This window comes from Strix uralensis, chromosome 2 (genome assembly GCF_047716275.1).
Source record: "Strix uralensis isolate ZFMK-TIS-50842 chromosome 2, bStrUra1, whole genome shotgun sequence".
Taxonomy (NCBI): Eukaryota; Metazoa; Chordata; class Aves; order Strigiformes; family Strigidae; genus Strix; species Strix uralensis.
Genome location: NC_133973.1, coordinates 5,730,625 through 5,744,239, shown reverse-complemented (window position 1 = coordinate 5,744,239; position 13,615 = coordinate 5,730,625). Strand labels below are relative to the sequence as shown.

General features: G+C 41.0%; 1 protein-coding gene across 3 annotated transcripts in view; it reads right to left on the bottom strand.

The window, feature by feature from the left end:
* GTF2E1 (general transcription factor IIE subunit 1) overlaps positions 1–13,615 on the bottom strand; it is a 57,831-nt gene that overhangs the window by 43,726 nt on the left and 490 nt on the right. For 2 of the 3 annotated variants that reach the window (XR_012626745.1, XM_074853417.1), the window contains exon 2: positions 4,062–4,539. Coding sequence is in view for 2 of the 3 variants with exons in the window: in XM_074853417.1 (XP_074709518.1) it covers positions 4,062–4,509 (448 nt within the window). In the remaining variant the exon portion in view is untranslated. Of the gene's footprint in view, positions 1–4,061; positions 4,540–13,389; positions 13,468–13,615 lie in introns of all 3 variants that reach the window. The other variant, XM_074853430.1, reaches the window with a different exon arrangement.

Sequence of the window (13,615 nt, the reverse complement as noted above, 5' to 3'; positions counted from 1 at the left end):
CCAGAAGCCCCCAGCTTGAGCTGGTTTTTCCCCAGCTATACCATTTGCATAATTATTTTTTTATAAGATTCGATGCCTGACACTCTGCTAGGGTTCAAACTGTGAGGATAATACCAGACACCTGGACGGTGAAGAAACTTCTTTAACATGTAGATCTCAAAACACTCACAAAAGTGGGCAAGAACTGTCTGCTCAGTGTAACAACTCAGCCTGCACCAATTCCTGTCAAAGGCGCTGCCAGGTCAATAGGCAAACGGCAGAGCTGTGACCTCTTGAATCAGAAAGTTCTTTTGAGCTTTGCTACAAGTTTCTGGAACAAACTTTTGCAATATAAAAGCATGCTGTGTCCAAGCTGTTTGCCTGTAAAAGCAGAAGTTACTGTTACTGCTTCTTTAGAGGCAACAGTAAAAACTGCCACTGAGGAGAAAGTGTGATATCTGGAGATCTGTTCCAGCTCTTCATTTAGAGCAGATGGGACTAAAACTCATGACCTGGGCACACGGTGCTTAGAGCTGGCAGGCACTCACTAGTCATACCAAGTGACTCCTCCAACACAACATGTGTTTCTTTTCTTTTCACTTTTCAAAAGATCCCTTTGTGAGTTGAAGCAGCAGCAAAACTCTAGTTTTTTCATCACCTTGACTTTCACCATCTGACAGTTTCTTTAACATTGCACGATTCCGGTCCTTGAACTTTCTACAAGTACCAGACAATATTTGTTCAACCTCTGACAGAACAGTAAGTTTTTGGAGCTTTTTTGGGTTGAGATGTTTAATGGTAGAAAAAGGGATGGAGGAAAAGCATATAATACTTTTAAAAACAGAGAGATCACATTCTTGAAGTCACATTTATACCATTTTAAATCTACATTTAAAATTACCTTAGTGGCAAACTTGCTACTCTGTTCAAAAATATTATTCCAAATAAATTTGATGAACAGCAACCAAAGCACATCTATACCTATGTGCCCTGAAAACATATCCTTGTTACTATCAATTATTTTCTCTCAGTAGACACATTTCCACCTTTCAAAAACATCAATAATCACATGTTCTGATGAAAAAACAAACACATCAGTTTATTTCAAAATTATTCACAAACGGAGTAAAGCACAGAGCTGAAAAAGCCTCCATCCGACAGCTGGTAACCTGTAAGAAACAGACCTCTGCTAAAGTCAAGACACAGATGCAGATGCTGTGGTAAAAATTAAAGAGCACTACAGATCCAACTTATCGCCAGGCTCTACACAAGTACTGTTAATTCACAAATTTTGATAGCACAACTACAGGCATGAAGAGATTCTGGAAATCTCCTTACCATCACTGATAACGATGGGCAAAAGCAATAACCTCCTCTTCTAACCCTACTTTCATTCTACAACAATTGCTCAGAATTTGCATTTGAGTTTTAACTAGGGAAGAGGAAAGCAAAACAGAAGTAAACATAGGACAGTCAAACCATCCCCAGCTCTGAGTGACAAGGACAAGAAGCAGATAGTGAAACAGGATGTCTTTTAACAGCAGATCGCAGCTTGGTCCAGACTAGTGCAAAGGATGCCTTCCATGCTCTGCTTGCTCCATGGACTAACAAACTTTGGCCCTACAGGCCTTTTAATTCAGAGAATTTTATCAACGTGGCTGCAGTCCAGGAGCAGCTCAGGTCAACCGTGACTAAAATTCATGTGGCTTTCAGCTGCCCTTCAGCAGTTGTATTGCCATGAGTTTCAGTGAGTGAGAGAGGTTTATGCATAGAGCTGATAAGGGCTAAAGACATGCTTGGAGAAAAGGATGGCTATTCACTATCTAATAAACCTTGTTCCTCTACATGCCTTGTCCTCATGAGCTCCCTCTGTGAGAGACCCAAAGGGGTCACAGTTCTGTTCTAATACAGAATTCCAAAGGAGCAGGAAACACATGCAGACAACACAAACCACTGCAATATAATGCAGCCATTCTCACCAAAAAAAACAAACAAAATTGCCCACTTATTTACCTGGAATGGAAACAATCAGCAATCTCATGGTTAGGAGACAGTATTGAGCCCTTCCTAAAGAGTAACTGGAGAGCCCTATCCAAACTGGTATTCCATGTAAAAGCTCTTAAGAAACAACAATACACTACCTACATTAAGCTCTCATTGACTTAAGTTATATAAGGAGAAACAGAATATACATAAATTCCAGACAGGTATGTTCTTATTGAAAGTTAAGTGAAGGTAAAACTGGCTATCTTGTTATTTGCATTAATACTGACAGAAACCAACTGCTGGGGATTGCTGGCAAAACAGCACTCAACCTTTCCCTCTATCAGCAAAACTGCAAAACACTCCGTGTGCCAGTGAATGATTTTGCATTAAGGCAGCCAGTGCCTGTACTGCAGACAAACCCTTGGTTGACCTCATGAGTTCCTGGAGCACAGACCTTGCTATCAAAGCCGAATCCCAGCATTATATTTTCTGCATCTCCTTGACAGCCAGCTCTCCCCTCTTGGAACTCACTGCCCACACAGGCTGGGAGGATTCACCTGGAAAGTGTTATGGGTCCCCTTGGGATGAGTGTCTTACACTCCCAACTCTGTTCTCTGCACAGGTCCTCTACTCTCTCCTTACCGAAGCAAACTGCAGAAGATTTATTCCCCTTCAGCCCGACACCCACGACTGTAGCTGCCACAGATGATCCTAATTGTAGAGAGCATGTGTAGTTTCCACTCAGTGGTGAGCACAGAAAATCTGTGCCGGCACTGCAGGTTTTGGTGCTCCATGAGGGAGCAACTTCTACTCTGAGATCTGCGCTGAATTACAGCAACGATCGTTATTTGCCTTGGTGGATTCTGCTCCTCTACTACTAAATGTAATTTTCATGGTTGTTCAAGTAAAAAGTTTCACAGCTCTTGATCTTTGGAGGCAAGACAGAGGGTAAATGATAGGCTGAACATCTGTTGGGTGTTTGCCCTTCTCCAAAGCAGAGTAGACATCTGATGTAACCCTAGATTAAAAGCTTCAAGACCACTGAACAATGAATTTCTACAGTTTCTCACTATGATGACTGACACAAAGCACCACATTCCAACCTTTCTGAGAGCTCTCCTGACTTTCGCTCTTTTATTTTTCTGGAAAAAGCAAGATCAGGACAAAGAATTCAAAGGGAAAAATTAAAAAGTAAAGAAACTAATTCAGAAGGTGGAAGCCTAACACCCAAGCCCTGCTCCCCGCCTTCCCCCCAGAATAATCCTAGATTAAACTAGCAATGTAGGATCTCATCAAGTGCAAGTGTTCTTCCTTTTCTTCCCTGGCACAGAAGCACAGAAGACACAAAGTATTTGGACTGCCCCTGTAGACAATGACACCCAGAAAAGATTCTTATTTCATATGCATGAGAGATACGCACTCCACTGAGACACACACTTGGAAAAGAATCTTGTTTACTCCCAACCACAAAGTCTGTAATTAATTTCTTCTAACTTTTGTGAGACTGCTTTACACTGGGGATACACCGTTGTGCAGTAGAATGAACTGGCTAGAAGAAAATTAAACAGTAACAACTCACTCCTAGCATGACCATCTCTAAATTACAAATTTTTTGCATGCCAAAGTCAACTATATATATATATATATGCCCTCTCTGCAAACTACCAGTAAGTCATAGAATTTACAGGCAAGACCAGGTTATACTGAAAAGCTGCCAGCTTCCAACAAGGACAGACTGCCTTATTCACCCTTGAATTTGATTGTGATAAGACCTCAATTTCTCTCTTGCTTGTCACTCAAGCATCTGTACAAGCATTTTACCAGCGTTGCTATTTGTCTGTGCAGACTGTGTAAGAACTACTGCATCCACTACCAAAACAACTACCAGTGGGGCAGAAAAATATGACTGTTTAGGTCACAGCAACAATTTCCAGCACTTTTGTATTTTACTCAAATATTCACCACCTGCAGAAACAGTGTCCCCTATCTCTGGCCAGGCTCAAAAGAATTAGCCTAAGAGTCCGTTTCCTTAAAGCCCAGCACCTACATGATAAAGGAGAGAGCAAGAGCATTCTGTTACCTGTACTCTTTCTTACCTGTCCTGGGGTCAAACAGCTGGTTGGCCTCCAAGTCTGTGAAAGTGCTGAAGCAAATGGGGCATTTAAAAGAGGCGCGATTGGTGGAGTCTCTTTCATCTGTCTCAATCCTCCTCCTCATGTGGTCCAGCTTGTACTTCACCACGTTAACCAGAAGGCGGTAGTTGATGAAGTAGTAGTTATGACGGGTGGTTTTGCCATCTGGAGCTGTCTCTACCCTCATCCTGCATTTGATGAATTTGTCACCCTTGAGGGTGTTGAGGACAGCCCGCAACTGCTTCCTATCAAACTTCAGGAGCTCTAGCATGTCCTCTTCCTTCACACAGGGGTTCCTGATGAGAATGTCCAGAGCCAAAGCATGTTCAATGCCATAAAAGCCACGCACCACGTATTTGGCAAGGCGTTTGAGAGCTGCTGGGACCTCAGTGAGGACGTCTGGGTCAGTCATAGCAGGTTCAGATCTCGAGCTTCATGTATACTGCAATGAAAAAAAAGGCAGATGCATTCTTAGCTAGTCCTCCGACTTCAGAAGTTTCAATTTATCTCGCTCAGAGCTAAGAAAAGGATGGGGTGTTTTCCATTTCTCTTTCCCAAACCCTCCACTGTCTCCTTAAGGTGTTAATAATGCCAATGCTACAGAAGTAAAATTAGGAAATGGTACCTCTCACTCATAACAAAATGATAGAAAACTTTAAAAGAAAAATCGCACAAGAAATTGATAACATAACATATGGCAGATTTCATTTCTACTCAGTCACAGCCAACAGAGCTGGAATAAGAAAGCTGTCTTGAAACTGAGCTCCAGCAGACAGCTTCATGATCAGCTGAGACTTGTAGCTTGGGAGAAGCTGAAAAAGGCTACAGCAAGGAAGGTCCTAAGACAGCCCAAGAGAGTGGAGGAGTCTTATGGCCCCAGCTGATGCCACTTGATCACATTCTAAGTAGCCCTGCCTGCTTCTACTCCTCAGACATCACTGGGCAGAGATATTCTATGAGGACAGCTTGCTAGTACAGACTGGTATGCCTTCAAGCAAAAGCTCCCAGCTGCACAATGAGAACAGACAGACTTTTTCCTTACTTTCTGATAAACAGACATTAGTCAACCGTCTGCAGCATGAAAATTGCTAGCACTACCAGCTCCTACACCACTAACTACTTCAGCCTTGATCTTAGATGAGCAAATAGGTCCTTCTAAAGGACTGGTCCTTCATTTAAAGTGTCTCACATTCAGGCCTTAGAAGGCCATGGATAATACAGCATGATAAATGAAGTAAAAAAAAAAAAAAAAAAATCAAGATTTAGCGAACAATGAACAAATTATGTGTTTAAAAAGAAATAAGCATTCCATGAAGTATCTTTTGAGTTACTAATCACAACTTACCATACTGCCTGTGACAATAAGAAATACTGTATTTTCACTTCATTTTTGTTCACCTTAACATCAAAAGGCACAAATGGTCATGACAATTACATGCTTCTGTGATTTACATGGGATCATATATAGGATCGTATCATGCAAGGAATTCCTTGTATTGTCACCCCAGCCACAGACATAGCCAAAAATCAAACCCCAAATGACAACTAATAGCAGTGACCCTTCTGAAGCAGCCAGCTTTGTCCAGTGAAGAGAAAAAGGGAAGCAACTCCATAAGGCACAGAATAAAGGTTTACTATAATTTCACAGGGTGGTTTTGTGCATTTTCCCTCCACTCTTTCAAGTCTACACATCTGTAAACAATAATAAAATTCCCCTCCCCTCCTAATGCACTTGAATTTCCCTGTATGAAAGGTTCTAGATAAGCATGAAGTATTACAGGTAGTTTTGAAATACTCATTCAGGAGGTTGTACTTCCAGTTAACTTCAAGTAAAACTTTGAATAGCCTTTTTCAATATGAGATTTCTGTGCTGGTTGGATATGGATATGAATAACCATTTATTAAGCAAAAGGTTCCTTCAGTTTAAGAAAAACCCACACATTAAGTTCTGTTTGTTCATCATTGCTAAGCAATTTTTATCTGTGAACTAATATTACAAATAGTAAAACTCTGTCAATCTCAGTTTTCACTTCCATTAGATGTTTCACACACTGTAGATGTACGTACCTCCCCAGCCTTCAAGAATCAAAGAAAGGAGAGAGTGACAGCAGGAGGGGGGATCTGGATTGGATCCTATTTTCTTTATCACTATCATAAAACCTATAATAGCCTTTTTGACAACACCATTCCAGAACTTTTCTATGCTCCCCACACTAAGACATCCCCCTGAAATCACCAAGCTCTACATGGTCGTGAGTCATCAGCTGCTTGGTTACATCAGCTAAAACTACTCAAAAATCTGTGATCATTTATCACAGTAGCCTAATTGGATTATTTTCTTTTTGTATGAGAAACACTGCTCTCTCAAAAAACTTCAAGCAACATTACCCATTGAAGCTTTACTTCTCTCCTATCAAGGGCCAGTGCAACTGCAGAGCAATCAGGCTGTGGATTCTGGAGCTTAAGAGTAAGTAAATTAAGACTGTCCTCTCTTTTCTGCCTTTTGGATAAGAAAAAAAAATCCACTTTCATTGTTGTCTTATAAATGTTTCCCTGCCTGAGCTTTTCTTTTCCTCTAACTTAGGGCGACAGTGCACAAATTGCAATGAACTGAACATCATCCATTTGACTGCTGATGTGCACGCTGAGAATAGCTTACAGAAACGAATGCTTGAATGTCCAGCTCCAGCTTCCCTTCAAGGAAATTAAATTAAAATATGTTTATCACAGCATGAATTAGCCACGAAACAAGTACTACTAGGGTCAGTTAGCTTTCTTTTGCAATGCCAGATACAAAATGATTTATTTTCACACAAAGGACAGTTTTACAGAGCTTTGGGTTAAAGGTAAAAGCATTAGCAATAAAGGATGTCCCATCATGAGTTAGAGATTCAAAAATACTGCATGTCTAAGTCAGACCCAATCTGAATACCATCACAGGACATTGTCCCTAAAAATCAATTTTGTTCTGTTGATATTTTTACAGTCTTTCAGTCACTTAAAGATAAATATTGCTTTTGACAGAATCTGTCAGCAACATACTGATACTACAAAACCATGTCAGTGCAGAAGCTGGTTGGCAGCCTTTATTTATTCAAATTGATTAACTCTTATTCAGAGTTTAAGCACAGCATAACATTAATGTAAAGATCAATTTTAAATAAAACCTGGCACCCCAGAAGATATTTTATAAGTCACAGGTTTTTAAGTGCTCATCTCAAAAATAAACAAAAAAACCTTCTCTCCTCACCAGTTCAGGGTCCCCTAGAAATTCCTTGCAGAAAAACTTGGTGACGCAACTTGCAGTGGGCACAGTGACCTTCAGAACATCAGTTGTAACAAAAAAAGGAGAAAAAGTGTTTTCAAAGAAGCACATCTCACTCTGGATGCCTTATTTGAGAACTGATACAACGTATTTTCTCTACAAGAATCTTATTGAGAGGACAGCTAGAGAGTTCTACAGCCACTTTCAAAACAGATTTAAGATACAATTCCTGAATAATGCACTCAAACAGCTTAAACTGAGACCTGTAAGGGACCAATAAATAAAACTACCTCTAAGAGCATATACTTTTCCCTGGTTTTCAGCAACAGTTAGAGATTTAGTAATATTTCTTAGTGTCAATCACTAGAAAATATTTTCCTTCATCTAGTGGAACAGGAGTTTTTACACAATTATTTCTTCTCCTCTACTGGGGATTTTTAGTAGTGTCCAAATCTTCTACATCCTCAGGTAATGGTGGGTATCTTGAGTGTAACTGTTTTTCTTCCAGACATGGCTATACGGAAAAACAAGCATTCTGAAAACACCACAAACTATTCTTTCCCATTAATCTCCACTTCAAAAAGTTGATGAACAAGGATCAAATTTCAAATTCTGCTGAGGACAGCCTTTGGGTGAGACAGCCAATTGAATAGTGTGAGATGGCGGGGAAAAAAAAAAAAAAAGCAAGCAAGCCACCAAAGAACATCGTCATCATACTTTGTCACATGAAGGTCAACAATGCTGAACACAACTAACTTAGCTCTGAAAACGAGCATGGGCACATGCAAACACCAGTTTTTATACTACATTGAGGCGCAATGCCGGCAATGGCTCAAACAAGACCTGTGTGGTCGGATGAAGGCCGTATTTTCAATCACAGAATCATCTCAGTTGGAAAAGACCTTGAAGATCCTCCAGTCCAACCATTAACCTCACACTGACCGTTCCCAACTCCACCAGATCCCTCAGCGCTGGGTCAACCCGACTCTTCAACCCCTCCAGGGATGGGGACTCCACCACTGCCCTGGGCAGCCCATTCCAACGCCCAACAACCCCTTCTGCAAAGAAATACTTCCTAAGAGCCAGTCTGACCCTGCCCTGGTGCAGCTTGAGGCCATTCCCTCTTGTCCTGGCGCTTGTTCCTTGGTTCAGGAGACTCATCCCCATCTCTCTGCACCCTCCTTTCAGGGAGTTGTAGAGGGTGATGAGGTCTCCCCTCAGCCTCCTCCTCTCCAGACTAAACCCCCCCAGTTCCCTCAGCCGCTCCCCATCAGACCTGTGCTCCAGACCCTGCACCAGCTTCGTTGCCCTTCTCTGGACACACTCAGGTCATTCAATGCCCTTTTTTGTAGTGAGGGGCCCAAAACTGAACCCAGTCATCGAGGTGCGGCCTCACCAGTGCCCAGTACAGGAGTAAGATCCCTTCCCTGTCCCTGCTGGCCACGCTATTGCTGATACAAGCCAGGATGCCATTGGCCTTCTTGGCCACCTGGACACACTGCTGGCTCCTGTTCAGCCAGCTGTCAATCAACATCATACTTCATAATCACATTCTCATGTAAGTTAGACAATACAGAACAAAGGCATGAGAGACAGCGTATACCACTGCCAGAACTGACCGGGTCAGGGTCTAACAAATTGGTTTTTTAGGAGAAACTGACATCTGGCCACCCTGCCACAAAGAATCCCAGGCTACAGCATATGAGCTCCTTACTACGTTTCACCAGGCAAGACAGGCAGTGAACCAGCTCACAAATGATAATCCAGTGCCACAAGAGTATCAGTTTAAAATTCAAAAGCAGGGGACTTTACCACTGCATCCTTGAGCAGCGATTTCACCTTCCATCGAAGCAGTAAGTGAAACCTGAATTAATTATGTGTGCCAAGAAATATGATAACATCTCCTAACAAGATTTTAATGGACATGCATCTGTTTCATAATAATGTCTGTACTGACCTTAATAATGTATGAACATCAAGGGACATTGACAGAGAAAAAACAAAAGAAAAACAATGGCCAAGATAAAGCACTACATAGTAAGCACCCACAGCACCAATAATAAAGCACACTGGACAGGATGATATTCAGGAACAACCAAGTGAAAAATTCCAAAACCAAAATATGGGCTTTATTAAGAGACAGCTGTTGGGGAATTGTTCTGGGTAATTACAGGTTTATTTAGGGTTGCTGTATTATGTTATCACAGTAGGACGGCAACCCTAAATAAATTGTTTTTTTAAAAAAAAAATCTCTAAACATCAGAATAAATATTGATATGGCTATAAAAGACAACACTGGGAAGAAAGACTTAAAAGTTACACTATAAAATCAGTTTTGTTGTGTTAAGAAAAATGGGGGTACAGTCTACAAAATGGAGATCATACCTCAGGTTGAGTAAAATGGATGAGGCATAGGTCTTGAGCATAACTAGACATGTCAGAAAGGAAACTGAGAGGAGAGCAAGTGACCGCAAAAAAACATTCAGTATGATGGGACCGAAGACAATATAGAAGCCAGAAATTCAACTGAGCAAACACCTCCACACCTCCACTGGTCAGGATTTTCCTGCTGCAGCATCAAAGTAACTGAGCTCTTCTTCTCTGTCTCCAAAGATTTCAAGAATTCTTTTGTGAACTCCAACAGGAATTGTGCTAAAGATGTTGGATCTGTTCTTTTTCTTGCTTTTCCTGAGTGAAGCTGAGACAAGAGGACAGGTGCTAAAAAGGTGATACCTAGAAGCCACAATGTAGATGAAACTAGAACTACAAGTTATGAAAACATATGTCAGTCAGTAAATTAACCTGAATTTTTATCCAATACTGCAAATGAACACCACCTTGTTCTAACTTGTAACTTTGAGGCTTATATTGATTCTGCTAGTAACTTTACCTCAAAAAATTTGTCTCACCGTTCATTTATTTGACAAGGTCAACATTTTTAAAAGTGGGATACTCAAAAAGGAAGTGGACAACTCTTCAGACTCATTTGTGTAAGCAAACCCTTTACAACACCCCAGATCTCTTTTGAAGGAAAACTTCGGAGTTGCAGGGTTGGCTGGGAACCTACATCTACCAGATATACTGTTCACACTTGCAAAGGTGCTTCCTGTTTTTCCCCACATCTAATTTAAATTGTTGGTGTTCTTTTTCACTAAACCTTTGAAACCAGGTTTGCTGATTTGTTTGGAAAATGTTTCTGCAGGCTTCTGCCATAAGATTTTTTAAAAAGACAAAAAAAATTACTCACACCACTGACAACAGTTTCTTCAGCAAAAATCAAAATCAGATTACAAGAAGAGTCCCTCACCTGTAAACGTGGCAAAGCAAAACAGGCTTCCAGGAGCCAGTGCATACTATATCCAACTCCAGCAGTCACCTGCAAACACCAGATCCTAGTTCTGTAGTCGCTCACTCTAATAAAATTTAAAATAGTGTCTTCCAGAAGATGATGAGGTTAAGCTGAGAGGAGCGATTCTGAATCTCCACAAGTACAGCGAGGGAAGGCACAAATTTCAGAACTACAGTGGGGAAAACATGCCATCAAGATTTTAAATGTCTGTACAGTGTAACCTCAGCCACTACTCATCCTTTCCAGAAATGGAAAATGGCATACAATTTTTCATTTTCAAGTCTCCTTTTTTTCACCTTTCTCTGTAGTGAGTGGATGATCTGTGTAATATGTCCCTATTATCCAGAAATGCCTTTATCCTACATCAGTTGCAAGCCCAAAGTCTTCTGGCATTTTACCAAAAGCTTACTGAATTCCATTCCCTGGAGACTTCAGGAACACTGCTGCTCAGCCTTCCTCCTGTACATTTTGATAAGAAATTGTGCATTTTCATTGCAAGGCCTGGCCAGAAGTGTTAAAGGAGAAAAGCACAATCTGCTTGCACTCAAATCCTACCTTCTTGTAGGCATTCCATAAACTGAAACCAGGATGCCACAGGTATCAGAGGGTTTTCTTCTTTAAAGATGTAAAGTTGTGCTGCAGATGCACACAGAAAGACTGAAGGGTCTGGCTGGAATTAGGACATTTTCATCTAATTTCACAAGTGAAAATATATGAATACATGATAAGGCCACAAGGCCTAACCATGCCAGGCAGAAATTGAACGATGCAGGCTCGGGATGTAATTCGCAATCATATTTGTAATCCAAACCTCACATAACAATAGGGAGATGTCAGTAAGTTAAAGGACTACTTATGTGCATGTATACTAACAGATGTAAAACTCTGAAGTCATTCGAATTCACAAACTGTTTACACTTGTAGCTGTAGACAAAAATGGAGCGCACTAGTTACTGAAGGCCAATATCAGTGGATAGAATAGTGAAGGTACAAGTTCCCTGTTACAGCTTAATTCAAATTATACCCCCCCATAAAAAAGTCTTTCTTTTCCTTCCCAGCCTTCAGCCACAACCCCCGCCCATTCTGGGCTAATTTTGCCAGTTGCCCATTCATTTAGCAAGGTGAATGAAACTGATAAAAAGTGAAATAATAACATGCCAAAAATTCACAGCATTTTAGAGGGAGGGCAAGGAGGAAAAGTTCAAGAACTGAATGATTTATGCTACCAGAGTAGAGCCTACGCAAACCAGAGAGAAGAAAGCACGACTAAGGATGTAGAATAGTGATCTTCCCCCAAGTGGTGGCAAAGATGTTAAATTGACTCAAATGTAATGTGAAGCTGCTAGAACATTTTAACCACAAACATCAGAAACTCTTACAATTTGAGCATACACCAACACATCCATTATTTGGGAGACTTCTCGGCATTAGCCCTCATATAATGAAGTGGCAAGGTTTTGGATTTTTTATTTTTTTTAAGGGAAAAAGTAAGACTGTTTCTCACAACTATCAAGCCAAAGAAGTCATGATCACACTTATGTACAGCGGGCTTAACCTCAGCATTCCACGTTAAGTGTCTGGCAGGAATAACACAGTAATTGTTTTTCATATTCTGGATTCAATAAGATCTGGAACAGCACACTTCTCATCATGACAGATGATACAAGTGGCATTGTCTGACTTTCGAGAATTCCAGAAGGAAGACAAAATATCTCCAAAAGTATTAGGTTCAGAAAAGTTTTAGTTCATCAGGGTGTAGCAAGCAAGTGTATGTATTGTGGATGCAAGTAATAAAGAAAGAGAGAAACTAAATAACAAGATACTGGGTTAGCTTTAATTCATGTAGTTTCTTAAAGCATCCTGTGTGGAAGGGAGCTGTAAATAGTATCTTAACTGAAGTGGAAGGTAGGAATGAAACTCCCATCATCCCTTATTGCTGCCAGAAGAGCTCCTGTCCCAAGCACCTGGCTCTGCCCTCTCCCACGCCAGCTCTGGCACTCACAAGATCTGCCTGTGCATCAATTTACATCACTAAAAGGCAGAACAATACTTTTTTTTATTTTTTAACCCTTTTACTAGGTTTTTCAACAGTTTAATCAGGTGAACCGCCTAGGGGAAAATTCCAACAAGAAACTGAACCAGCGGATGTGAGAGGATGCCAGTGCAGTAGATGAGAGAAGAAACTACCTTTCATGGCTGAAAAATACTAAACCACCTCTGTTTCATGAAAATGCACCTTTACTGTGCACTGCTTAACACTCTTTTCAGAATGCTGACCTTCCTTATTCATTCTGAGTCACTTGTAATGATACAAGTTTGACAGTTGGACTTGTTTAACAGCTTAGTGCCATTATGAGATGTGATGTTCATCTGCTTCTCAGGGAACCAGCAAACTCGTGAAGCCAGAAGAAAACTAATGCACAAAAGGAAAATAGCTTGCTGACCTGGAGAACTGAATGATTTCACTGTATGGGCTCAACCAACGGTCAAACCTGGCAAAAAGAAACGAGCTGGGTCTGTGACAGTGCCATTTACTCCTCAGGTTCCCATAATCTTGCAGTTTCCTTCAAATTACAAATTGCATAGACTTCCTAGACTATGGTAGGAAACCAAGCTCTAACGCCAAGTGAAGTAGAAAAGCCCTTAATGCTATCTGCGGTTTCCTATTCCCTACCCACTTTTATGTGTTGAGTTTTAAACATCCGATTGTGTAGGCTCCTGTAGGACAAGAGACTTGAGGGGCTCAGCAGTATCTCCTAAAAAAACAAACAAAAAACACCAAAAAAACCCCACTCCAAAACAAGAAACCCCCCACAAACAATGCAAGAGGAGAGGCAGCCAGTGGTATGGAGAGCCAAAGGCGAAGCAGGGGCCCAGGGCAGTGGCCCAGCCGGACCCCCGCGG